The sequence below is a fragment of the Peromyscus californicus genome, unplaced genomic scaffold (assembly GCF_007827085.1).
Source record: "Peromyscus californicus insignis strain IS unplaced genomic scaffold, ASM782708v3 Scaffold_6__1_contigs__length_162567912, whole genome shotgun sequence".
Taxonomy (NCBI): Eukaryota; Metazoa; Chordata; class Mammalia; order Rodentia; family Cricetidae; genus Peromyscus; species Peromyscus californicus.
In genome coordinates, this window is record NW_026294584.1 from 152,249,085 (window position 1) to 152,275,284 (window position 26,200).

General features: G+C 39.3%; 1 protein-coding gene across 1 annotated transcript in view; it reads right to left on the reverse strand.

Annotated features, from left to right (window-relative positions):
- Positions 1 to 4,331: 4,331 nt before the first annotated feature.
- Plcz1 (phospholipase C zeta 1) overlaps positions 4,332 to 26,200 on the reverse strand; it is a 48,030-nt gene continuing 26,161 nt past the window's right edge. The window contains exons 7-13 of the mRNA XM_052721704.1: positions 24,380 to 24,619; positions 21,771 to 21,927; positions 18,503 to 18,619; positions 16,722 to 16,894; positions 7,629 to 7,755; positions 5,220 to 5,369; positions 4,332 to 4,420 (exon numbers count right to left, since the gene is read on the reverse strand). Coding sequence (XP_052577664.1) covers positions 4,332 to 4,420; positions 5,220 to 5,369; positions 7,629 to 7,755; positions 16,722 to 16,894; positions 18,503 to 18,619; positions 21,771 to 21,927; positions 24,380 to 24,619 — 1,053 coding nt within the window. The remainder of the gene's footprint in view (positions 4,421 to 5,219; positions 5,370 to 7,628; positions 7,756 to 16,721; positions 16,895 to 18,502; positions 18,620 to 21,770; positions 21,928 to 24,379; positions 24,620 to 26,200) is intronic.

The window sequence follows — 26,200 nt, forward strand, 5'->3', positions numbered from 1 at the left end:
GTACAGACAGGCAGTGACGAGGCGGTCATGTGATTGGGTTTACAACCAATGAGAAGGCAGGACAGGAACTCTATATAAAGACTTTAACACAGGGGTAGCTCTGGTTCGGAGAGGTAGGACCACCGCAGGAGGAAGGGTAAGGTTTTAGCTCTTAGCTCTGACCTCTTGGCTTTCTTCTTTGCATTGGTTCTGTGTTTCTTATTTAATAAGACGGTTGGTTACATCTACACCGTGGGGCAGGGTTTGTGTTCTTTCTTGGGTGGTCTGAGTAGGAGCAAGTGGCAGAGAATTATGGCTTGCAATTTGTTCCCATCGCCCTTGGGCAGAAGAGCAGGACAATGACAGCTGAATCAGCAGCAGCATCTACTTCGTTTTGTGTTGTGAGTGTACCTTATTGATTTTATTCCCTAATAAACTTTACCTGGCCCATTGAATCAGTGCCCCACTTTATATAGGCATGCATCAGAGCCCAGCAACAGTAAGGAATTTTACTCACTACTTACTTCCAACATGATCCTGTCCCGGGGGAGACTCCCAAGTTTCCCCTGCGATGGGCACAAGGATTCTGATGGAGGCTCGATTCTACAGTACATACTCTGTATCAGAACATTCACAGACTCTTCCTTATGCAAAATTCAAAATGTGGAATCTTATTTTTGATAGCTGAATGGAAGCTGCTTTCAGAGACAAAGCAGCTTCTCTGTTTAGCAACCAGCTTGCCATTTAACCTATAGTGCTCACCATTTCCCACTCTGAAGTCAGGCTCATTGAGGCTGAGAGATTTTGTTTTGACTCTTTTGTAACTGAAGGCTCTGAACCAGCAGAAACAAACCATGGTCAGAGTATAGTATATGAGAGAATCTATTTTCAATTAAAAAAACAAATTTAAAAAAAAAGCTCAGAGTTGATAGCATTTAACTTCCATGTCACTCTGATCCATGTAAGATAATGGGAGATGTCTAAGCTTGTGCCATTTTCTCCAGCCCCAGACCCCCAAAGCCAAATACAGTTGGATTCATTGCTCTTTGCAGCGAGGGGGTGCACACAGGGGATCAGTGGATGTCTCTGTAGAGCAGTGGCTCTCAACCTGTGAGTGGCAACCCCTTTGGTGTCACATTTTCATAGGGGTCGCATATTACCTTACAATTCATAATAATAGCAAAATTATAGTAATGAAGTAGAAACAAAATAATTTTATGGTGGGGGTCACCACAACATAAGGAACTGTGTTCAAGGGTCACAGCATTGAAAGCAGTTATGAAGGGTCTCTACTGGATATGGGCTTGGGTTAGGTGAGTTAAGTCAAAGAAGTAAAAGTCTCCTCTGTGTTGGACGCGTCAGGCTTAGGTACTGAAAGCACTGGAGAGGTGGTCCTCTCAGTAAAGGCCTGCTGAACAAGAGTGAGTACTCACCCACATAAAATGTCCAAGAATGGCAGCATACACCTAATCCCAGCACCAGAGAGGAAGAGATAGGAGGAGGGCTTTCTGGCCAGCCAGTCTAGATTCAGTGAGAGATCCTATCTCAAAAAATAAGATGAGAGAGATAGAAGACAACACCTGACATCAACCTCTGGCTTCCACACACATGTGCAAACATGCGTACACACACACACACACACACACACACACACACACACACACACACACACACACACACCGAGAGAGAGAGACAGAGAGAGACAGAGAGAGAGAGACAGAGAGAATTAACAAAAAAGAATGAGAAGTGAGTCCATGGTTGGAAAAACCATCTTATCTATACACAGATATAAATGGAAGCTAAAACTATAACTGGTGATGAGTCAACCCTTTCACATTAGCCAGAATAGGGGAGTACTGGACACTTCAGTATTCCAACAATGCCCGTGTCTCTGACACACACTGAGCATTGATCACGCACTTGCTCCATCATAGTAGTATGGGTGGATCTGGAGCTGTTTATGTTCTGCAAGGAAACCCCAACCCCAATGGAAATTCCACACTAGCTTCTAGCCACCCCAGTGTCCAACTCCGGGTGCAAAGCCTGTACCTAGCTGTCAGTTTTACCAGTTGTAAGCAAGCAAAACCAGGAAATATAACCTAACCTGAGCGAGCATGCACAGCTTCCCTGAGGAACTGACATTTTTACTAAGTCTGAAATGCAAAGGCCTTCTTCATCACGGTCCCAGGAGTTCATTTAGCCTTTTCTTCCCCTCATGACACTATTATTTCTTACAAATGAATTATGCTTAAGAAGCAAGAGTTGAAGCTGACTTCCCACACCATTCCCAGTCTTCCTAAGATGTGAGAACATCCCATGGCTGTGGAGCTTCTGTGGGTAATGTCAAATAAAAATTCTTGGGAAAAATATAATCAAAAACATCAGTTCAAATAGTAAATCCTAAACAACACATATTTTTGAAATGTAATAAAAAAATGTTTAAAGACAGCACAAAATGGTTGGATGGGAAGTAAAACAATATTTCTTCAAAAATCATATACAGAGTAGAATATTTAAAAAATTAATAGGCAGGGGTTGGATGATAGTTTAGTCAGTAAAGTGATTGCTTTGCAAGCAGGAGGAGCTGAGTTCATCCCCCAATACCCACATAAACACATACACACACACACACACACAAACAGAGAGAGAGAGAGAGAGAGAGAGAGAGAGAGAGAGAGAGAGAGAGAGAGAACAGTCAATCTCTGAGGACTGCTGGATAGCCAGCCTAGTGATCTATGAGTTCAAGTGAGAGATCCTCTTTCAAAAAACTAGACTGATAGTTCCTTGGGAACGACGCAGGACACCTATGGCCTCCACATGCACATACGCACATGTGCATGCACACAAGCACATACAAGTGCCGCTTCACAAACACACACACAAAAAAAATAGCTTTCAAAGTCAGTGAGTGAGTTTAATTGGTACCTTTGGGAAAGGTAAGAAGAGAAGGCATAATCGTTTTCTCTTCTAGTTCAAAGCCCAATGAAGCAAACAAGAAATAGTCTATTCCAGTGCAGAATTAACGCATTATTTGGAAAACTTACTTGAAGGAAGCCTTTAAAAGCCAGTGGAATTCCAGATCTTCAAAAGACCTTGGAGATTAGAGGTTAGAGCCTTGAGTCATTGGCTGAACGCCCCCCACCCCTGCTGCTGGATTTACAATAGAGAACTCAGCAAGATCGACCCACTGTCTGCTAAATGGAAGCTAGGCATTACTCCTGAGAAACCTAAGCACTGTGGAGGGCAGATTTTCCACAAAAACCCATACAGCCCTTAAAAGAGTATAAGACCATGCCTTGAATGCCATAGGACAGCACTTGCTCTTTAAGCTTGGGAATATCAATTCACAAGGTATTTATATTTTTAGTATTTGGTGATGAAGGTGACATCTGCTAAAAGATTGCTAGATGAGCCATCAAAGGATAATGACATTGGAATACATCTTAAATAAACAATTATATATTGGTTTTTAGTTACATATGAAGCTGGATTTGGGGGTGCAAATTTGCCAGATGTACTGATGTGTCAGCATGGAGGGGCCATCATTAATGTTTTTTGTTGTTTGTTTTTGTCTGTTTGTTTGGAGTGTGTTTTTTTTAAAAAAAATAGTTAATAAGGAACCATATTGTCCACCACTTTTAGCCAAGTAAAATCTCACTGTTGGTAAAAAATTGAGGACTGACCAAGAGACAATCTAAAAGTACATTAAGGACAGATTCAAAAATCCTGCAAATTAATTCAAGACCCAAGCATGTAAGTACGCATAACAGATTTCTTTTATAGCTACGGAGCCTGACTATAGTGGGAATACAAATCAATTTCATACACACTTATAAACACGTCTGTATAATTACAGGGCACCAAATCAAGCACACGGCATCTAAGAACTAGACTGAGAATTCAGGGGCTAATTACTCTGTAGGATATAAGAGGGCACAAAGGGCCTGGCAATCTGATTCTTTGCCACTGCAATAGGTGGTAGTGGGTGTCGGGAAGTTAAAATGTTCTTCAATTCCACATCTTCTGTACTGCTAAATATTGGCCAACATGTCTTATATGAACAGGAATACTTTTAAAAGCTGTAAATTCTACTCATTAAAAGTGATACAAGCAATTGAAAATGCAACCCTGGAAGCAGACGCACAGGAGAAATCAGCAGCTGGAGAATGGCACGTGTGCACCCTCTGATGCCTTTAATTTCCCCCTTTCTGTTTTGCCCATTTAAAGGGGAATGCATTGGGTATTTCTGACTTAATGAGTTTTTTTTATTTTATGATTAATAAAAGAAAAGGTACCAACATTCCTTTGGACTGTTTATTGTGATGTGTAGCTAACATGTCAGGTACATTTGGTCACTCTCTGATGTACCAAACGTAAATGAACAGTGAAGAAGGTTCAAGGTTTGCACCTGCTTTGGAAAACAGAGGAACACGACGATAACCTATGGAAGAGGAATTATATCAAATTAGAAATAACAAGTTAAGAGTGATGGCCTCTGTTGAAGAAGAAGGTGTCATCCACTAAGCGTCTTCACACAGTTAATACTGTGGCTGCAGTTTTAGTTTTTTCAACCTAGTATGATACTTTTCCATAAAAATGAAACATTTCTAGCTTCTGTTCTAACTTCCATAATTCTGTGTGTCCCCATGATGAGTCCACACCTCATGTGTCTCCTCTCACAAGGGCATCATGATCCAAAATTCCCCATCACCCTCTGCTTCCAAAAGAGCCTGCCTGCTTCCTGCATGCCTCAGCTAGTGATAGAAAAACGAGCATCCTGAGAGGAAGGCATTTGTAGCACTAAGTAAACCATTCTGGGAAGGTGACTCTGCACCACACTGGCAGCCCAGAAAATGATCCAAAAAGGTCTGGCTCTCAGGCTCTTAGGGCTGTGCTCAGGCAGAAGAATGAGTCAGTGTTTCCTTCTGTCTTATCCCTCTCCTTCACATCTTCTTGTCGCCATGACTACCTTTTACTGAAAGAGAAGATTTACTGTCCTGGCAAAGAAGCACAAACCAAGTTTCCCTATCATCCTAGCACGCAACATCCCCACATCACTGTCTACACAAAGAACATATCTCTGCGGTTCCACATAAGAAAGTGCATGGATCCACTTCAAACTCCCTTTATATCCCACTGATGTAGGTAAAGAGACAGAGAAACTTGATGTGACCAAAGTATGGCTTTGATAGAGGTAGACATAAATGATAATAAAATCATCTTACATTTGATAATATTACCTTTGTTCATGCAAAGAACTGGTAAAGTGTACTGCCCAAGAAATTCATTTCCTGTTATAAAGCCTTGATTTTCAACAACAAAACGTATCAATGCTAATTCTGGTACTTGAATAACAAATGTAAATGTTTCATTCCACCTCGGACTAAAAGCTGGAATATAAAAAAGGGAATATAAGAATATCACAGATACTTTCTCTAAGGAAAAAGCAAATAATAATAGATCTCCACAATTTTTCTTTCTGATACTTGGCCAATAAATAACAACAGTAATAATATGTATTTTAGAGCACTTAAGTGTTTAATGTAGTCAGTGGGTAGAAAAATCGCCTAACAACAATGATACTGGGTTTTGAAGACTTTATATAGATCGAAGCCCCATCAGGTTTAACAAGTGAGAAAACTTCAAAGATGTCACTCCACCCCCTAGTGATTCATAGGACAAACTGTAGAGCAGAGATGCAAGCAGGGACTGAATCCTTACGCAACATGACTGAAGAGAAGACCCTCCCTTCACAAGGAAATGGAGACATGAGGAAGTTAGACGTGAGGTTTTTCTGTACCAGATTGTTACATGAAGAACTCCACACACAGCTGGACAAGGAAGACTGTGAGGCGAGCGCTCTGCCTTACTTTTCACTAATGATGATTTCAAAGTCCCAAGTTGATGAATAATTTGGGACTCTAGTAAAAAAAATTCCCAAGCAATTAGTCCCTTGCCACAGCAAGAAACCCAGGTTGTTTTTTGACTTGACCCAAATCATCCGAAACTTAGACCCTGAGTTAATGGAATCAGGATAATCACACCCAGATAAAATCTGTGCTTATAGGTCCAAAGGTTGAAAGAAAATTATACCTGTTCATGTACAAAGACAAACCTTCCAAGTCATGTCAGTATTCTTTGTTATTTCTAGGACCACTGACACATTTGTGAATGATCACAGTGATACCTATGGTATCTACAGACCACCTGCAGTCACTGGGTCACCTTTACCTAGCCTTCCTTATCCAGCTGTACACAACCTTCATGTAACAACCTGGTACACAGAAACCTCACATCTAACTTCCTCATGTCTCCACTTCTTTGTGAAGGGAGGGTCTTCTCTTCAGTCATATTGCATGAGGATTCAGTCCCTGCTTGCATCTCTGCGCTACAGTTTGTCATATGAATCACCAGGGGTGACATCTTTGAGCAGTTTTCCCACCTGTTAACCCTGATGGGGTTTCAATCTGTATAAAGTTTTCAAAACCCAGCATCATTGTTGTTCTAAGTGGCAGTCCTGACTGTGCTCTTTGCCTATGGAAACAGTAAATTAATTATCTTATGCTGGAATAATGACCTTGGCCTAAGAATGGAAGTAATTCTGTAAGGTGAAGGGGTGGATTTAGAGTTGATTCTTTACAAACATTTGGAACCTCCATAGAAAATCTGTATGCAAAGTCATTGGATCTCCTCTAACACCATTTTATCCTGTGTCCTACCTGCTTCCCTCCCTTCCCCATATCTGATCTCTGTGTCTCGCTCATATACACATCTATGCAAAAGTAACTTGTAACTTTTAGAGAGAGTATGCAAAACGTGAAATTTGATTGGTGAGTGTATTTTCCATGTGTGACTAAACTGATGAATTAACTATGCCTTATCCAAATATGATCTTTCTTCCCAGACATTCATATCTCTAATTACACTACCATTGTCCTAATAGTCTTACAGTTCTTCCTGTCCACATCCCTAGATCTTTATTCTGCGGGGTGGCTCGAATACACACCCTCCATTCCTTTCTGGATGTCACCATCTTCCTTGTAACTTGACTTCTATATCTTTTAATCACTGGATTCATATTCCGACACTTTGTATTTCTCATTTCTCTCTTGTATTTTCCCCCTTACCTACAGAAACAATCTCCTTAAAGCTCAGTGTCTTATTCCTCTCAAGATGTCTTAACTTTATCTATGCCTGTAGAGAACTCCCTAAGAGCAAGCATGGCTTTTGAAATTGTCCAACAGCAATCCCAATATAACTCACTCACTCTGTCACTCACTAGTCTTTCCTGAGCATTCTATATTCCACCCAACTTGAGCTTCTAGGCTTCTTCCTAGCATCTCGTAATTGTGTCTTCTTCATGTTTGAGAGTCATGCTGTTCTTTCTCCCTTAAGTCCCCCTATCCCCAACTGTGGAAAAATCTATGCTTTTTCCTATGGTCTTCTTCTGGTGCTTCTAAAAATCATGAGGCTTTAGTAAAGCAGGAGCTCAAGTCTGATGAACCAAACTGAATTTCCTCAGAGACATTCCCACAAAACCCAGAGGTATAACCAACATTCTCTCTGATGAAATTACTTTTAAATTAAAATTTTCTAAGAATTTGTTTCTTAAAAAAAATAAATTTTTTCTAAGTAGTGAAAGAGCTCACCGTTTTTCTTAACAACACGAGTCTGGTGTTTTACGTGGTCATTTGGAACACCGTACACCTCCACGATCACTAATGTGTCGTCTTTGCCAGGGAACAAGCTGACAGGCAACTGGATCCCACTGATGAGCTGTGCAAACACAGATGAGCAGGAGAATTTAGCTAGCAGGAAACTGCATCACTACTTGACCCTAATCAGGTGGAATATTACCCCAAAACAAAGGCTCTAAATCAGCTATAAAAAAAAAAAAGAAGGCCGGGCAGTGGTGGCGCACGCCTTTAATCCCAGCACTCGGGAGGCAGAGCCAGGCGGATCTCTGTGAGTTCGAGGCCAGCCTGGGCTACCAAGTGAGTTCCAGGACAGGCGCAAAGCTACACAGAGAAACCCTGTCTCGAAAAAAAAAAAAAAAAAAAAAAAAAAAAAAAAAAAAAAAAAGAAAGCTGGCAGAATCATGGTAATCTTACATTTTAAGCCTTTTACTATCAAATATCACTAGATATTGACCAAATAACTCACTTCCCTCAAGTGCATTTATGGTGGAATTCACAATGTCCAAGGTTTGTGATTTATTTGTATATATTTTCATTTTAAAAACAATCATTTTTTACTATTTCAATAGTACTGCTTTGCTCTGATAATCTGCACTGTCTTTAAATGTATGTTATATATACTGAAATACATCAAAAAATATGAGGATTACTTTTCAAATATAAAACATTGCACTATATTATTTTCATAATAGCATTTTCTAAAAGAATTTACATTTGAATCATTTGAATTCATAAAATTTGATACTATCCACTGTTACATTACCATAACAAGGAACTGGAGCCTGATCAGACCAACTATCTCATATGTAATTTAGGGACAGGGACCAAAAACATACTTTAAAAAGTTACTAGTTATATTTTTATTTAGATTTTTTTATTGTTCCAGCTAATTAATGAAGCAAAATGTTGTTTTTATTTTAAGAATAAACATAGAGCCAGGCGTGGTGGTGCACGCCTTTAATCCGAGAGCTCAGGAGGCAGAGTCAGGTGGATCTCTCTAAGTTTGAGGCCAGCCTGGTCTACAGAGTGAGATCCAGGACAGGCACCAAAACTACACAGAGAAACCTTGTCTTGAAAAAAATCAATAAATAAACATGGAGTATTTGTAATGTGTTGATTTAAGGTGAGAAATAAAAGTTACAAACCTATAACACAGCGCTTGCTATAACTACTGCTAGGAGCCATACACCTCCTACATGCCTCCTGACTACACACCCAAGCTTCCTAAGATCTCCTCTCCACAGGCATCTGTTAACCAGAGCTTCCTCAAGATATAGCAGCTAGACTTGGAAAGCCACACTAGAAGGCAGGAGAGGAGAGGTCCAGCTAGAGGTGTGCTGACTCTTGGGTAATATCTTTTTACACAGACACTAGCAAAATGACTAGAGATAGAGCCCACAACCCTCAATACAAGTTCCATAAAAGAAAACAGTGAATCAACCCTCTTTCAACTTAATCTTCTCTTGAACATTGTACATGTCTACACTGCAAGAGGAAACTTGACAAGCAAAAACAAAAACAAAGACGCAACTAACAAACTGCTTCAGATTCACAAGTCCCAGAACAGAAGTAAAAGTGAAAAACAAACAAACAAAAAACCATAAAAAACCAAGACAACATGTCCCACCCAAAAATGACTAGTCCAATAGTAATGAATTCCAACGAAAAGAACCAGGAAAAGCCTCCAGACAGAGTTCAAAAGAACAATCATAACTATGTTCAAACATCTCAAAGAAAACAAAAGCAAAGTGCTGAATGAAATGCTGAAGTCAGTCAAAGATACAAAAATTCAATTCAATACAGATAGAATAGAAAAAAATAATTCTAGAAATAAATAACTCAGTAAGGAAAAAAAAAAAAAACAGTGAAAAACATTCCCAATAGAATAGGTCAGCAGGAAAACAAAGAATCAGGCTAGAAGACAAAGTAGAGTAAATGCATTACTCAGTAACGGTGAATAAAATGTAAAATATATATAGAAGCTTTGGGATAGGACGCCATGAAAAGACATAAGTTTTGAATTGTGGGCATAAAAGAAGAAAACCATAAAAAGGTGCCAAGAATATTTTTAATAACGTCAGAGAAGATTGCCCAAACCTAGAGAAAAAGATTCCTACCCTTGTACAAGAGACTTACACAATACCAACTAAACAAGACCAAAAAACAACCCTCTATTATATATTATAATTAGAAAATTAAAAACAGAGAATAAAAAAAGGTATTGAAAACTGCAAGAGAGAAAGGCCAAGTCACTTGTCAAGCCAGTTCCTCCAGAATAAGAACTGATTTTTCAACAGAACCTTTTAAAATCAATAGGGTCAGGAAAAACATATTCCAATTTCTGAAAGACCACAACTGTCAACTCAGACTATTATACCCAGCAGAATTATCCACTAAACTAAAGGAGAAATAAAAACTTTCCATAATTAAAACAGATTAAATGGACTTATGAACAGTAAGCCAGAGCTCTACAGAGGATACAAGAAGGAATATTTCAATATGAAGAGGATGATAAACACACCAAGAGTTCATAGGGAATAAGTAAGCAGAGCAAAAACAGTTAATCAAAAGTCTAAGAAAACACTACAAAATCAACAAAATGACAGGAATTGATATACATCTTTCAATAATATAGCTCCCAATACTAATGTATGTAATTCCTCAAATAAAGTGATGCATTGTAGCAGATTAATGAGAAAATAGGATTCATCTTTTTCCTGTCTCCAAGAAATGCACCTTATCATCAATAATAAACACCACCTCATAATAAAAAGATGGAAAAGGGTTATACCAAGCAAACAGAACTAGTAAATAAGTAGGTGTAGATATAGTTATTCTATTATATGACAATAAATTCAAATCAAAACCAATTAATCAGAGAGTATAAGGAAGGTCACTTCATAGTCATTAAAGTAACAACCCAATAACAATGCAAATGCATACACCAAATAGGTGCACCCAACTTCAATGAAGACATGCTACTATATTTAAAACCATAGATAAACCCAACACACTGGTTATGAGTGGATTTAATTCCAACTGTCACCAGTAGACAGGTTATCTTAGCAAAAGCTAAACAGAGAAACTCTGGATACCATAAATCAAGTGGACTTAACACATCTACAGACTATTGTACTCAAACACTAAAGAATACACATTCTTCTCAGCAGCCCATGGAACTTTGTCCAAAAATGATGATATATTAGGACTTAATTAAGTCTCAATAAATAGGAGATAATTGAAATAATATTTTGCATGCTTTCTGACCTTGATACAACACCCGTTCTGCTGAGTTTGTTAGAGAAGAAAGTCGAGGCTATATTTCAACCTACAGGCAGAAAAAAGGACTTTCCAAACAGGATCCTGACAAGACAGACATAAAGACAGACAGCTCATGAATGAGACTTCATGAAACTAAAAGGCTCCCACACAGCAAAGGGCATCATCATTAAACTGGAGAGACAGCTTACAGAATGGGAAAACATTCTTTATCAGCTATAGATCTGACAGAGAGCTAGTATCTACAATGAACTAAAAAAACAAGCAGACAAACAAAGAAAACAACTAAGCACCATAAAAACGAACAACCAATTAAAAGATGTGGCATGGAACTGGACAGGGAGAATTACACTGCACATGCGTATTAAATTCTCAAACAAAAAAGCTATGAGCCTAAAGATGCAGTTATAAAAACTGAAGCACAGTCTCAGTCACTGAAGATGAGTATATGTTTGTATATAAATAATTACTCATATGAAAAAAGAAAAGAAAAGTAGAGAGGCAGAACAGAGAATGGGAGGGAAAGGGAAAAGAAGAATTGCTGGTGTGTGACCTGTCCTAAACCTACATGTTGTGACATCAACTATATACTAAGGTGACTAAAAATAGTGGCCTTATTCAGGAGGCAGAGGAAGAACATTGTTTACAGATATTTACTACACTACTCCCAAATATGAGTGCTTGCCAGCTAATTATCAGCTATTCAGGGAAAGGGACTTACCAAAATGGGCCATTTCAGTGTTAGTACACTCTATGCCAAAGAAAAGAACAGAATGAGCTAAACTAAAACTCTCAGTTCACAAGTGACAGAATAAACTGAAAGTGCTGGTTGTCTTCATCAAGGACTCCAGGACGCTTACAGTAAATCCAACCAAGCCTTCTGGTTTCCAAGTTGGGCTCCCATAACCTGTAAGATTAAAGTAACCAACTACAAAGCTCCTGAGAATAAGCACGAGGGGAGGACTCACTCATGTGGCTGAGGTGTGCGGCTGCAGTGGGTGACTGCTTCCTGGGAGACTCACTAACCTGTCTGAGTCCAAGCCACTTAACACCTCAACATGAGATTCTCGGAATACAAGCCCAGAACATTCATAAGCATCTCTGAGCACAAACTACCTTGAAACTTCCTTTCCAACAAGATAGCACAGATGCTCTGTCCTATTCTCAGCATGCAACAGACGTCGTCACTCATTCAATTAACTTCTATCTGTGAAGCATGTGGTTTATGTCAGACCCTGTCAATGAGGCTTGAACAGAGCACAGTTCTTATCCTTAGAGAATCCTTAGATAACTCTGAATAAGGACAAGAAAATGACTATAATGCAGTATTCTAAGTGCTATAATACGTACTTGTGCAAGTTGGGACAGAAAAACAGAAGGAAACTATAAAGAAAAAAAGAAAGAGAGGAGGAAAAAAGAAAAAAAAGAGGAGGACAACCAAGAAAAAAAAAGTTTTCCAGAAAGCAATGATTTTTAAGTCATGAGTCAGTCAGGTCATGTTATCTAAATTTAATCCCAGCACTCAAGAGGAAGAAGCAGACAAATCTCTATGAGTTCAAGGCCAGACTTCTAGCCTAGATAGCAAATTCCAAAGTAGCTATGGTTACAGAGTAAGATCTTGTCTAAAAGAGAGGGAGAGAGACAGAGACAGAGGCAGAGACAGACAGAGACAAAGACAGAGACAGACAGAGAGTGGAGAGAGAGACAGAGACACAGAGAGAGGCACATAGAGAATTCAACAGAAAACTGAATTATAAAGGGAAAAAAGATTGCAATTCAAGGAAGTAAATCCTGGTCATGGCTACAGAATAAGTTAAGGCTAGACATGGTGAAACATGGGTAGGGAGAAGTAAGCCAAGCCCTGACTAGGAAAGTAACTGCTAGACAGAAATGAATGTTAAGTCCTAATGAGATCATCACTGCAGCAAAACCTAGTTTTCTTTTTAACGTCAAGAAGAGTGGCTAGGAGGATGGGAACAAGCTGTTTTAGTTTAGTTTCTGTATTGTGATAGAATACCCTGACAAAAGTAACCTTAAAGAAGAAATACTCCTAGCTCTCGGGAAGGAGGGGAGCAGAAGCAGGCAGATCTCGGTGAGTTCAAGGCCAGCATGGTCTACAAATCAAGTTCCAGTTCTGGCTGTCACACAGAGAAACCCTATCTCAAAAAGGAGGAGGAGGAGGAAGAGGAAGAGGGAGGAGGAGGAGGAGGAGGAGGAGGAGGAGGAGGAGGAGGAGAAGAAGAAATGCTTGTTCAGCTTACAGTTCACCATCATTGTGAGGAAGTCAAGGCAGGAACATGAAGGAACTGGTCACATCCACAGTTAAGGGCAAAGAGAATCAATGGATGCAAGCTTGCTGCTCAGCTTACCTTCTTTTATACATCCCAGGACCCAAACCTAGGGAATGGTGCCACACACTTTCAGGCTGGGTCTTCCCAGTCCATTTAACCCAATAAGACAATCTCTTACTTGGAACTAGAGAGATGGGTCTGTGGCTGCGCTCCCACTGAGGTACACCTGGCCTGGGCTCCAGAGAGTAGCACCTAGCCATAATCCATCTTTTGTTTGGCAGACACCTTTTGTTTCTCTTGTTGCCCTATGTGAATCTTGTCTCAGAGTCTCCTAAGGATATAAAGGCCTGTGCAAAATTTGATTCAGGAAACCCGAAAACGGTGGTGCCTGATGAATCGAGGAATTTGCACTTGGCATTGTACTTTTGGGAGCTTCTTTCAGGTTGTTTTGAACATATGGAAATCAAGTGGCTAAAATGTAAATATTGAGAAAAATAAAACTGCCCTGGGCAAAGGGAAAGTGCATCAGTCCTTAGAGACTGGATCCCCCTGCAACTGCAAAAGGCTAAATTCATTCTTAAGGTTCCTGAGTTTTCTTTCTATGGATCCGCATGAACCCACACACGTGCCTCCACATTTCGAGATATGGGTCAGTGAGTGGTTAAGAGCACTTGTTGCTCTTCCAGAGAAACAGAGTTAGATTCCCAATACTCGCTTGGCAGCTTACAACCTTCTGTTACTCCAGCTCCCAAGGATCCAACACCCTCTTCTAGCCTCCATGGGCACCAGGCATGCACAAGGTACATAGACATATACACAGGCAAAATACCCATAAACATAAAGTAATAAAATATTTTTAAAAGAAAATCTCTTGTAGACATGCCCAGAGACCAACCTAATCCAGTCTCTCACTGAGACTGTCTTCCCTGGTGGTTCCAGACTAGGTCAAGTTGACAGTTAAAACTAACCATCATGTAGGCTGATTGGACATATTTAAAAAGCCAAAAGAAGAGACCTAGTGATGGATAATGAATTCCTGAAACAGGACAGCAGCAATTGTAGCTAGACCAAGGGAATGGATAATGAAGACATGTGGTAGGCTGGATAGAATTTAAAAATGGATGATATAGGAAGTGAAGGAGATGTATAATACCATCCTGTTTTCTGGTCTGAGCTGGTCAGGTGAATGGTGCCATTCATTGACATGTCAATAAAATATTTAAAGGTAGATTGACTAGGAAGGGATGTTTGGGTTTAAAGTTTTTAAGTAAGGATACTTACTGATTTAAGAGTGTGGATGCTTAGTAGACTGTTTAAAACATGCTTTTCTAAAAAAATGAGATCAGGTTAAAGATTTGAACCTTATTGGTGGTTAAAATCATGAACCATTGCATAAGAGAATTTGAAAAGAGTCATTAGTTTGGAACAAGGGTTAGATAAAAGCTTTATCCAATATAAATATTTTAGGAGTAGGTATAGAAAAAGGAATCCATCAATGAAAGTGAAACAGAACAGATTCCCGTGGCAGATAGACAAAGAATTCAGTGCTAGACAAGCACTTGAGCGTGCTATGGAGGGCTCTTAGGAGTGGCTAATCCACCTTTTCTCACTGAATCAACTACTTAAAAGATTCAGAAAAGAGGCTAATATGATGATCCCCTTGTAAAAGAAGCCCAGTGGTTAATAATACTTCTCCAGATGCCGGAAAAAGTGTCAGCTAATCAATACTTGGGGTACCTATTGTAGGTGATTTCTAGGTTTCTACTTTGACTGGATTATAGTGTCACAACACCCTAACAGCAGGAGAAAGCCACCTGTGTACCCCATCAGCATTGCTTCCTACCAGCCCCAAAGCATTTCCTCCCTGGCCGTCTTTGCTTAGTCTCCTGTCAAAATTGTTTTTGGAAAGTAGCATAAAATTCCTCCTGATCCCTGTTCTTCACTGGGATTAAATGGCTAGGACCTGAAAGCAGGGAGAGTGGGCTCCCAAGCCCTGTAGTGTTATGACAATGTAGACAGAAATGAAACAGAAATTGTAGGTGAAGCCTATTCTGGGGACTCTGGGGTTTCAGGCACCACAGCCAAGCTGGCATAGTCCCAGTATAGACCATATGGCTGGAAAGAGCAAGATCGCTGACCGGAATTCCAGAAGAGCATCTGAGATGGTTCCTATGGTTGTAGGAGCAGCTAGTCAAACAGAAGGAGGCACTCTATAGAGGTCATACCTACCCAGTTCATTAGCTAAGAAATCCTTCAGTTGCAGACTTTCTAGGTAGAGGTACAACCTAAAGGAGTGGCTTGAAACTAAGTGGAGAGAAAAATGCAACCAGGCCTCTGTAAAGGTTCAGTGACATTTTACAAAGTAAATAAACACTGCATTTAGGTCATAGAGAATGAAGAAAAGTCTGTGCTAATGGAGACAGCTGCTTTTGCTCTCAAGGAAATTGTATAGGAAGCAATAAAGCAAAAGACGAAATAATGAGGCAGGAAAATAGGGAGGGGCAGGATGCAGACAGAGATAGAAAGGAAGCAACATGAGGTAACTGGCAACTGGAGGCTAAAAGTGCAGGAGAAAATGCACATCTCTATTAAAAATGAAAATAAATTCAGATACAGGATTCTGAAAGGATGGCTCAGAAGTTAAGAGCATGCACTGCTGAGGATGAGAGTTCAGTTTCCAGCACCCACAATGGGCAGTCCACAACCAGCTGGACCTCCAGCTCCAGGAGGACCTGATGCCCTCTTCTGAACTCCACAGGTACACACTCATACACACACACACACACACACACACACACACACACACACACACACACACACAACTAAATAAATAAAATAAACAAATCTAAAAATTAAATCTAGATTTTGAATCATCTATGTAGGGAATAAATGTTAAAGCTCTCCCAAACTACAGGGAAAAAATTGAGAACATTCTAAACTTGTAACACATTAATAGACATCCTTGTATGGATGGGTACAGAAGAAAGTACATACATACCTTCCTTTATTTGCAATCAAACAGAGTTCAGAGACTAGTGGGGAAAGAATACTGCACCACAGAAGTAAGAGATTAATGAGAAGGAAATAGCTCCTAGAATGTGCTGGTGAAATTCTTTAAACTTAAGGGACAAAAAGTCGCATGTCCACAAGGTCATCAGCGGGCAGAAATCAAACCACTCCATCACAGTGCTAAATGGCGAAATACAATGGAATAATATAAATAGATCTCTCGGAGGAAAAGGTTTTAGCCTCAATATTTCTATTCCCTGGCAGAAAATCATTCATGTGAAAATGCACAGAACGACATTTTTCAGACAACAGGAAAAGATGCTAAAGCGGCACCCATTAATTGTGTCTAAAAAGATTAACAGGAATTTAAGAGGCATTAGAGCAAATCAGTAGAATTGAAATATTAATATACACTATCTAGTTTACGTAACAACCAGCAAATAAAAGAACAAGGCATTCTTCTTACTCGTATTGTGAGAGTAATTGGGCGGCCATTTCCTGTTGCTTCATTTGGGTTAAAGTTCAGGGTTGCATCTCTTAGAAAGTCTGGCTTCAAAATGTATCCAGAGCCTCCATTATCCAAAAATTTCCCATTCTGCAAATCCATAGGCAGTCCAGGGGTTTGGAAATTCAAGGCCACTGTGATAAAGAAGTATGTTGACATTGTCAGGAAACAGGGAGTGCAGTTAAAGAGACTCAGTTCAGTGGTGTGTCAAAATCATCATACACTGCTTATCTTCATGTATTCCAAGAATATGGATCATTCCCCTAATAATTCATGGTTTTTAAATATTTTATCGCTGTCTTACTGTGGTAATTTGAATAAAAATGGTCTCCATAGGCCCGTGGGAGTGACACTATTAGGAAGTGTGGCCTTGTTGGAAGAAGTGTGTCACTGAGGGTAGGCTTTGAGGCTTAAATTACTCAAGACAGACCCTGTGTCTCTCTCTCTTCCTGCTGTCTGAGGATCCAGATGTAGAACTCTCAGTTACCTCTCCAAGATCTGCCTGCGCTGCCATGCTTCCTGCCATGATGATAAAGGACTAAATCTCTGAACTGTAGGCCAGCCCCAATTAAACCTTTTCCTTTATAAGAGTTGCAGTGGTCATGGTCTCTTCACATGTCTCTTCAACCAATAGAAACCCTAACTAAGACACTTGCCTATGTTAATGTGCATCTGTGAATTGTAACATTTAATTTGTAAATTAAATTATTATATAGTTGTTGGTTGGTGGGCTAGTTTTTGAGACAGAGTATCATATAGCCCAGGCTGGCCTCAAATTCTCCATGTAAGAGAGGAAGACCTTGAACTCCCGAAGCCCTTGCCTCCCTTTTCCCCAGTACTGAGATTACAGGCATGTCTCATGATATCCATCTACTATACAGCTTGGAATGAGGAAATAAAAGTGGCATTCAGTATGGATTACAGAAAAGCAGTGTGTGTGTCAGATAACATTCACTAAATATAAAAATATAAATATAAAGAAAATAGGGCTGGGGCTCTAACTCAGGGGTAGAGTGTTTGCTTAACCTGTGTGGGGCCTTAAATTCACTCATCAGTACTAGTATATACTGTTAAAGAAGAGAAGGCACCAACTATATCACAAATATCCAGGTCCAAGGGGTGGATATGTTCTCTAAGAAGGTGAGTATATATAGTGCCTAATAAGTGGTCCTGGTACACAGTCCTCCCTCAAGCCCTCCACATTGCATCTGACCCCACTCCCCATCTCCTCAGACCTACATGTGCACCTCTCCACAGTTCAGGAAACAAAGAGTGATGAGTGACAATGACACTGAGTGGTTGGTGCTGGTGCCATGCCTGCTCTTTGGTTAGGAACAAGGAGAATCTGGCATGGAGAAATAACCAGCCCAGTGACCCTACTCATCTTTTGAGGCTGTGAATATCAAAGCTCCCACAAAGTGAAATGATGGAGGATACTTGGCTTGAAGAGGGCTTGAGCCCAACTCAAGCAAGGCACCTGGTCTTCAATTCCCCTCCTGTCCCTCTGGTCTCCCTGTCCCTCAAGCATACATGTTCCAGTATCAAGTCCTTGTGAATTAGTCTAAAACTTCCAACCCTCTCTAGTCATTTCGGGAAAACTTAAGCTCTAGAAACCAGTGACTTACCATGAGTGCCTGATCCCACTTCCAGGACCAAAACTTTTCCAGAAATATCCGTTAACTCACACAATGAATTAATTTCTACTTACATTTACGGATAGCTCATTATCCTATGTAACATACCCATCTGACAGCCTACATTCCAAAACTCTTGAGGGTTAAAATTAGAAGAGTCTGCTCTCATAAGTTTTGGGTAAACTCTGGTGATGAATGTCCTGGTGTGGAAAATGAATTCATGTGCTAAAAGAAGAAAAAAGTAATACAACTTTGTGAAGCATTTGTAATCAGTGAAACAAGCTATTTTTGTATATTACTCATATGTGTGAAACAATTCTTTGCATGACCTTGACAAAAAAAATTATCAATCACAAAATAAAAGAGAATCCTATACATTTATGCTTGTAGAATAATTCATAATATTTTATAATAATTTCATGGAACAATTTATGTACATTGACTATATACTTGAACTATTTCACTTTTACACATCCAAATTAATTCCACATTAATACAAGAATACACACAATTTCAAAATAATTTTTTTTAAGTAGCACATTTACCAATTTGTTTTTTTTACCCTCAATTTTCATATTAAGATGAACTCACATGTAAGTCATACAAGGCTATGTGTTTCTAGTTAAATTAATTTAGCGATCTTTTCACATATTTATAGACTTTGGAGGGACCATCGATTTATCTGGCTTAGTCCCCAGACCTCTGGTCCAGCATCTTTCTTTTCAAGTGTATCCAATCTCTGCTTTCAACCTTCCATTTTATATCTCATATCTCTGTTCCTGGACTATCTACTTGCTTGTAATATGTACATATGTATGCATGCATATGTAATCAATATGTACTCTGTGTATTTCCGCTTGTCTATACCATAAGCGGCTTGGGATTAAAAACTGATCTGCATCCTTCACCATTTGACTGACATCCCTTTAGTTTTTTTGAACACAGATGCCATGTTTTCTTCAAGATTTTGCTTCTTTCACTGAACAGATCTCACTGCCACAACCATTTCTGACAGTATGACAATCAACATTGAGAGAAATGGTTGCTATGTATAGCCCATGGTATTTGCTAATGGGACAGAACTCTTTCCTCCTTGTCCTAAATATTATTCTTTAAGAAGTATTGCTAATTTAAAAGCCAAATGTTGTTTTGAAATCATGCTCCCTTCTGTTCTCTGAAGAAAGTCTATCCGTAAGCACAATATGCACACTTGGGACCTAGAGCTTACCATCTACATAGTGACACATGAATGATAACTAAGGCTTTGGTAATGTTAAACTCAGAGTGTCAACATGATTGGGTTAAGAAACACCCAGGCATCAGTGAGGCACAACTACATGTGTGCCCATGAGGGCATTTCTATAGAGGATTAACTGAGAAAGACCTCCTTAATATGGGTGGCATCAATCCATGGACTAGGTTCTTGCATTGTTGATAAAAAGGGGAAATGAGGAAAGTCAATTGATCACAAATATCCATCTCTCTTGCTTCTTTATCTAAAGAGATGTGAGCAAGCAGCTGCTTCATGTTCCCACCACCATGGAGTTATAGCCATCATGCTTTCCAGGCCAGGATGGACTATGTTTCCCCAAACTGTGAGTCACCTCAGCTTCCTTCCTGAAGTTACTGCTTGTCAGGCATTTGGTTATGACAATGAGAAAAATAACTAACACAGTCTTGTAATGTGGTATCACTGTGTTGCTTCTGAAATTTGAAACCAGAAATTACACATAATTTATTACAAATGCACTTCATGGTCTTCCTAGAAACATAGGGAAATCAAATTTAAAAAAGAAGAAACAAAACTACATACAATCTCATCACTCAATTAAGAATTACCAATAACTGGATGATGTGTTTCTTTCCATTCTTTTCTATCTATATGCTAATTTTTCAAATGGATTTATATTATGTATTCCCTTTTACTGGTTGCCTTTTAAAAAAAAAACTTAACTGGAATAATGTGAGAATCATTCCATTTTTGATAACATTTCCAGATTTTATTTTTGTGATGTGTATAATGATAAATATAGTAATACTAGGTATCTATGCAGTCAAACCTTTGCCGCTATTATTAATTATTTAATTACTGACTTTTGGTACAAGAAAAATGTTCTACTCTCTTTATGATGCTATGCACTATATCTGGGCTTACCCCTACCCAATCACTTTTTAAAATTGTTTGTGTGTGTTTAATATACAAGGAGTGAGAGAATTGTGATCACTCCCACTATGCCCAGAGCTCCTGTTCTTATAAATCTAAAAAGCTGCCCAACAGTTTGAGGTGTCAGATGCCAGCTAGTAAAGTAGGTCATCTTGACCATACTGTGTAGTAAGAAATATATACAACCTAAGTTTGGGTGATGAGTCAGCAGATAAGAGTTCCCACTGAACAAACATGCAGCCCCAAGTTTATATCTGCATTACCCATATAAAAAACCCAGCCTGGCTACATGAACACCTATAGCCTCGGCGCTGCGGCAGGATGGGGATGCATTGGGTGGATCAGTGAGGCTTACTGACTACCAGCTTAGCTCCAGGTTCAGTGAGAGATCCTGTCTCGAGGGAATCAGACAGAGTGACAGAGTAGGAACCTTATATCTTCAACTGGATTCTGCATGATCACAAGTTCATACACCCACATATACATATCAGTCTCCTTTCCTCTCTCTCTCTCTCTCTCTCTCTCTCTCTCTCTCTCTCTCTCTCTCTCTCTCTCTCACTCTCTCATGGTTTCATAAAATATTCCTTCTTGTTCCATTCCACTCTGGTTTTTTTATTCCATACCATTGAATAGTATTCTATCTTTTTCTTTTATTTATCAGACCCTCCGGCTGCTGTGCAATGCACCTTTCCAAAGCATGCAGTAATTCATGCCACTCTTAGATTGCAGCCAGCTTCTGCTTACATTTTCTCCGAGGGAAACCCCAAGTGTTTTACAGTGAGCCCTGTCACTCATCACTCTGTAGTGCCATCTGCTCACCACAGATTTGCCCACAGAAGGGTTCACACTTCACACTCTCAATTCAAATGTCATGACTTAAAGAAGGCAATTAAAGCAAAATGTTGACACACCTTTAACCTCAGCACTTGGTAGGCAGAGGCAGGTAGGTCTCTGTGAGTTCAAGGCCAGCCTGCTCTACAGTGTGTTTCAGGCCAGCCAGGACTCCATAATTATACCTTGTCAGAAAAATCAAGGCAAAGTTTTGTGATATAAAAGAATGCAGTTCAAAAATATAACCCCTTTAATTTTAATGTAACCCCTAATAATTTAATAAGAATATATATTCATAAATATGCCCAACCCATGTTAACCCTCCTAGCAGTGAATAGAACTAACTTAAATATTCTATCCTTTGGAGGTTTAAGCATTTACCTCTCAGTTTTGAAAGTTTTCGAGCTCGAGACTCCCCAATAGAATTATTCTCATTAAATTGTTGATAGAGTCTTGAATGTTGTAAGCTCCGGAACTTTTCGGCTTTAGTATAAATGACAAGATCAGATAAGGCCAGAGCTATTCTTAGCTTCCTGCTCTAAAAATAAAATGCAGTGATTTCACATTTTTACACTAATCATTTGAAAAGTTCCTTTTCTAATAACAAAAATATGCATTTAAAGAGATCATTTCAGTTTTTTCTTAAGCTTATTTCCCCCAAAATTCTTTGGACTAAGTCAATGTGATTGTTCTTATGACCACAATATTTAATAATCATATGGGCTAGACTGAACTTAAAAATCTAGTTAATGTTTCAAGGTCTGAGAATAGTAATTTTTACTATTTTCTCATCCCCCCAATCTCAGCTTATTCTCATAAATTTTACAAATTTAAAAACTGTAATCATGAATATATTTCCGGTTTATTCTGATATTTGGGGAGAGTTTCTGTTGTGTAGTAGATATTTGCTCCTCCACTGCAGTTCCCTCAGTCACTTCTGAGTTTGTGAAAAACAGCCCTTACTCATGCTCATGCTACACATTATTACTTAAGTTAGTACATAAATGATAGATTTCTTCATGACATCCTGACACGTATGTATCATTATACTTTGCTCAAACTCATCTATCTCCCACACTGCCCTCCCCGTGATCCCTCTGGCTGCCTCCTGTTCTTCCCCTCCTCAATTTTTATGTCATGTGGACTCCACTATCTTTCCCTAGTCCCATCTCAGTCCTTTATATTTCTTCATCCTCTTTTGTAGTCCTCTTCCTACTTTTGAGTCGTGTGTGTGTGTACACACGTGCATAAATTTAAATATTGATTTCCATATCAGAAAGAACATGCAGTGTTTGCCTGAGCCTGGCTGGTCTCCCGTAGTATAATGATCCCCAGCTCAAAGATGGTAGGTGTCAAGAAATAAAGAAGGCCAAAGCAGACTAGGATGCCTCCATCGTACCTCTGCAAGGCTCAGGGAGCACTTTAGAAGGGGAAGCAGAAAGATTACAGGAGCCGGAGGTCAGAAACATTGCTGAGAAATAATGTTTTCTAGACACAGCACAGCCGCTGCACCGACGAACCCACAGCAGGTGTGGTTGCCTGCACCAGCCCCCCACAAGATCAAGGCAGCCAGAACTCTACCAAGGAGAGGGGAGGAGCACCTGCAGCTCTATGAGCAGTTGGGGATCACTGAAGGAAAGAAAGCCAGCTTTCTTCAGCAGTGTGGCAGTGATAGGTTGCTCTACACTCATGAGCCTATAGATGAACATACTAGATGAACATACAAGATCAACACACAGGCAGCATTAGCTGGACTACAAGGAGGAGAGGGAAGGAAGGAAAGAAGGAGGGGGAGAGGAAGAGGAGGAAGAAGAATTCACTAAGTGGCAGGAGTGTATGTGGGGGCAACGAAAGGAGGCGCAAGGGAAACACGGAGTGGATATGACCTAAACACATTGTGTCTGTGTATGAAATTACAAAAAAAATAAAAATTTAACATGATAAAAAATAGAAACACATATCAAAGACCCGCAACTGAAAAATAATGGAAATCCAGTCAATTTAAAAGATAAGACAGAATTTGATGAAGTGGAAACTAAAAATTGACACATAGAACCCATCAAACAAAAAGTTAGCTCTTTGAAAAAATAAACCAGATCAACAAACCTCTATCCAAACTAATCAAAAGAGAGGATATCAGAAGAATAAAGTTAGAGACATAGAGGGTGTTACAACAGATTCTGGTGAGGTACAAGGGATTATTAGGAATACTTTGAAAACTTATATTCAAAAGAAAAATCTAGAAGAAATTGACAGATTCCTAGATGCATATGGATTCTCCATGTTTAAATATAAATCATTCCATAAGGTCTTCCCAGACAGAGATGACCACTCTAGTATCAGCAACTGGTGCAAATGGACAGACCATGGCAGACACTCAAAACAAAAGGTCTCTCTCTTAGATAGGCATGCACTGTGTTTGATCCTATAAAGTATACAAAGCTGAATTTTTGCACTAATCATCCCCAAATACACAGAAAGCAGGACCAAAGATGCACAAAGAAGTCTGGCTGCCTGATTTGAAACACCACATCAAGCCATCCCTCAATTAAGATTTGTTCATGCAAGGGAGGAAATAAGCTCTCATCTCATGGATACTAGCATATAACACAATGCATGCATTTTAATATAATATTGTATGTAATACTAATACATATAATACTGTGCAGCATTAACATTGACTCTGTTGCTTCTGTCTCTGCTGGACAGAGAAATTGTGTTGTTTACCTCTGCATCCTTTCTACTCTGTAATGCCTATTACATAAGAGCTTTACTCCATAGAAAGTATTTTAGAAAAAGCTACCTCAGAAAGAGAGAGAGATTTCGAATGTTCTTATCCACTGCCAACCTCTTTCAGGTAAGATTTTAAATTGGACTCAAGCTTTCATTAAGAGGAAGCTGACTCCCTTACATAAAATTATTTCAGCTCTACACTGACAACATTAGAAAGCTTTGATAGCATATAAGATTCTCAAAAAACATGTTCTCACCCTTTTGGTGGCAAGTACTCCTCCGGTCAGCTTTGAGAAACTTATCTCCTTTGCCTTCTGGAGCCGTGAGAAAAAGACATCTTGTGTTTCTGGTCCACTTAATAATTCATCATCATCATCTTCATATATATCTTCTTCTAACTCTAGCACCTGGCCCTGTTTTTGAGTCCCCTTCCTCTCACGGGTTTCCGATAAGGTTCCTATTTTTTTATTTTTCACTAATATTTTGAATTTTAGTGCCTATAAAAACAGTTGGAAACAGACCAGATTTACAAGTAAGTCATCACTGCAAACTTGAGAGGTACCCCAACATATATACAATAAAAAGGAAGCAGGACTGAATCTGGGAATTCACCTACAGTAGCAAGATATGGCAGGGACCTCACTGTGTTTTAGAACACTATTCATGCTCATTAGGACCAGCAGTGTTATAGTACTGACCATAACTCACCATAAAAGAAGCCTCCTGGGACTTACCATAAGTGATCTTTTTTATATTCCACAAATTGCTACTAATTGATAAGTTTGAAATAGGTTGAAAAGTGTATTATGTGCATTGAAATGTTGTCATATTGTTGAAGACAAAGGATTACAACTTCTGGCAGTAGATAACCATACTCTTATCCAGCAATAAAAGCATCCAATGGGAGCAGGTATATAAAAATGCCCATCTAGTATGGATTGCATTCAAAACGTCTAAGGCTTCTTCAGTTGAAACTCATGCAAGTATCAATGACTTAGTATTTCCAATCCATCAAATCACAGATGTGACAAAATTCACCACCACCGGGGAGAGTCATTAACTCTGAATTCAAAGCCTTCTGCATTTCTCAACTATCTCCAACCCTTTTCAACAATTCATTAATATATTTGAGTGCCTGCTATATCACATAAAATACTGAAATACACGTTCTGAAGTAAAGCTTGCCCCTAAGGAGTCCTTAGTCTTCCTTTCTGAACACAGTGAGGAAAAGGAACTTTCTCTCTAATCACTCATTGATTCCTCAGAAATCACCCTCTACAGCAGTGTGGGAGCTGAAGCTTCATTGGAAGCCATGGAGTAGAAAGCAAGAAAAAAAGACATGCTAACAGGATGCAATATTCAGAGAGGGTTATTTAAAATTTTCCCAGAATTGAATCATGGCTCTGAAGTTACATCTTGGGTGATTTATGTCCAGCATTTTGCATAAATTCTTACAGCTTTTATCAATTAAGCATACTTAGCCTTAGAGCATTCTTCCGAGGTAAAAGAATCATGATTTTTCCACTCACCAATAAGTTTATGTTGTCTGGCTTAGTTGTATCATGTGAGCACATTCATTTTTTTAAATTTTTCATTCATTTAAATGACATGCGGAAAAATATTCAAATATCACAAAAATAATGCTACACTTCCAAAACTGTAGTCACATCAAAACTCAAGTATTGATTGTTAGAAAATGCTATTGAGGAAAAAGAAAGTTCACTTATCATTTTATGGCATTGGGAGTTATAGGTCAGCCAAAGAAATCTAAGAGAAGTGAGTCTGAGAGAGCAGATCACACTGCGTCCATGCCTGAAGCAATGTTGGAACAGAAGGCGGCATTTTAAGGTACGAAATGAGCAGAGAAGACTTGGGTCCTGTGTGTTGCTGAGGAAATAGATTGTGTGTATTCTGAGACAAACGCAGTGGGATCCATCAGTAGAAAGACTTGTGGTGACATGGGTGAGCAGCTCTCTAGGGCAGGCAAAGAGGATATAGACAGAGGAGAGTCCTAGGGGCTGACTTAAAAGGAGGGGAGTTTACTCCCTGTCTGCTGATATTTTTAATATGGATTCTGC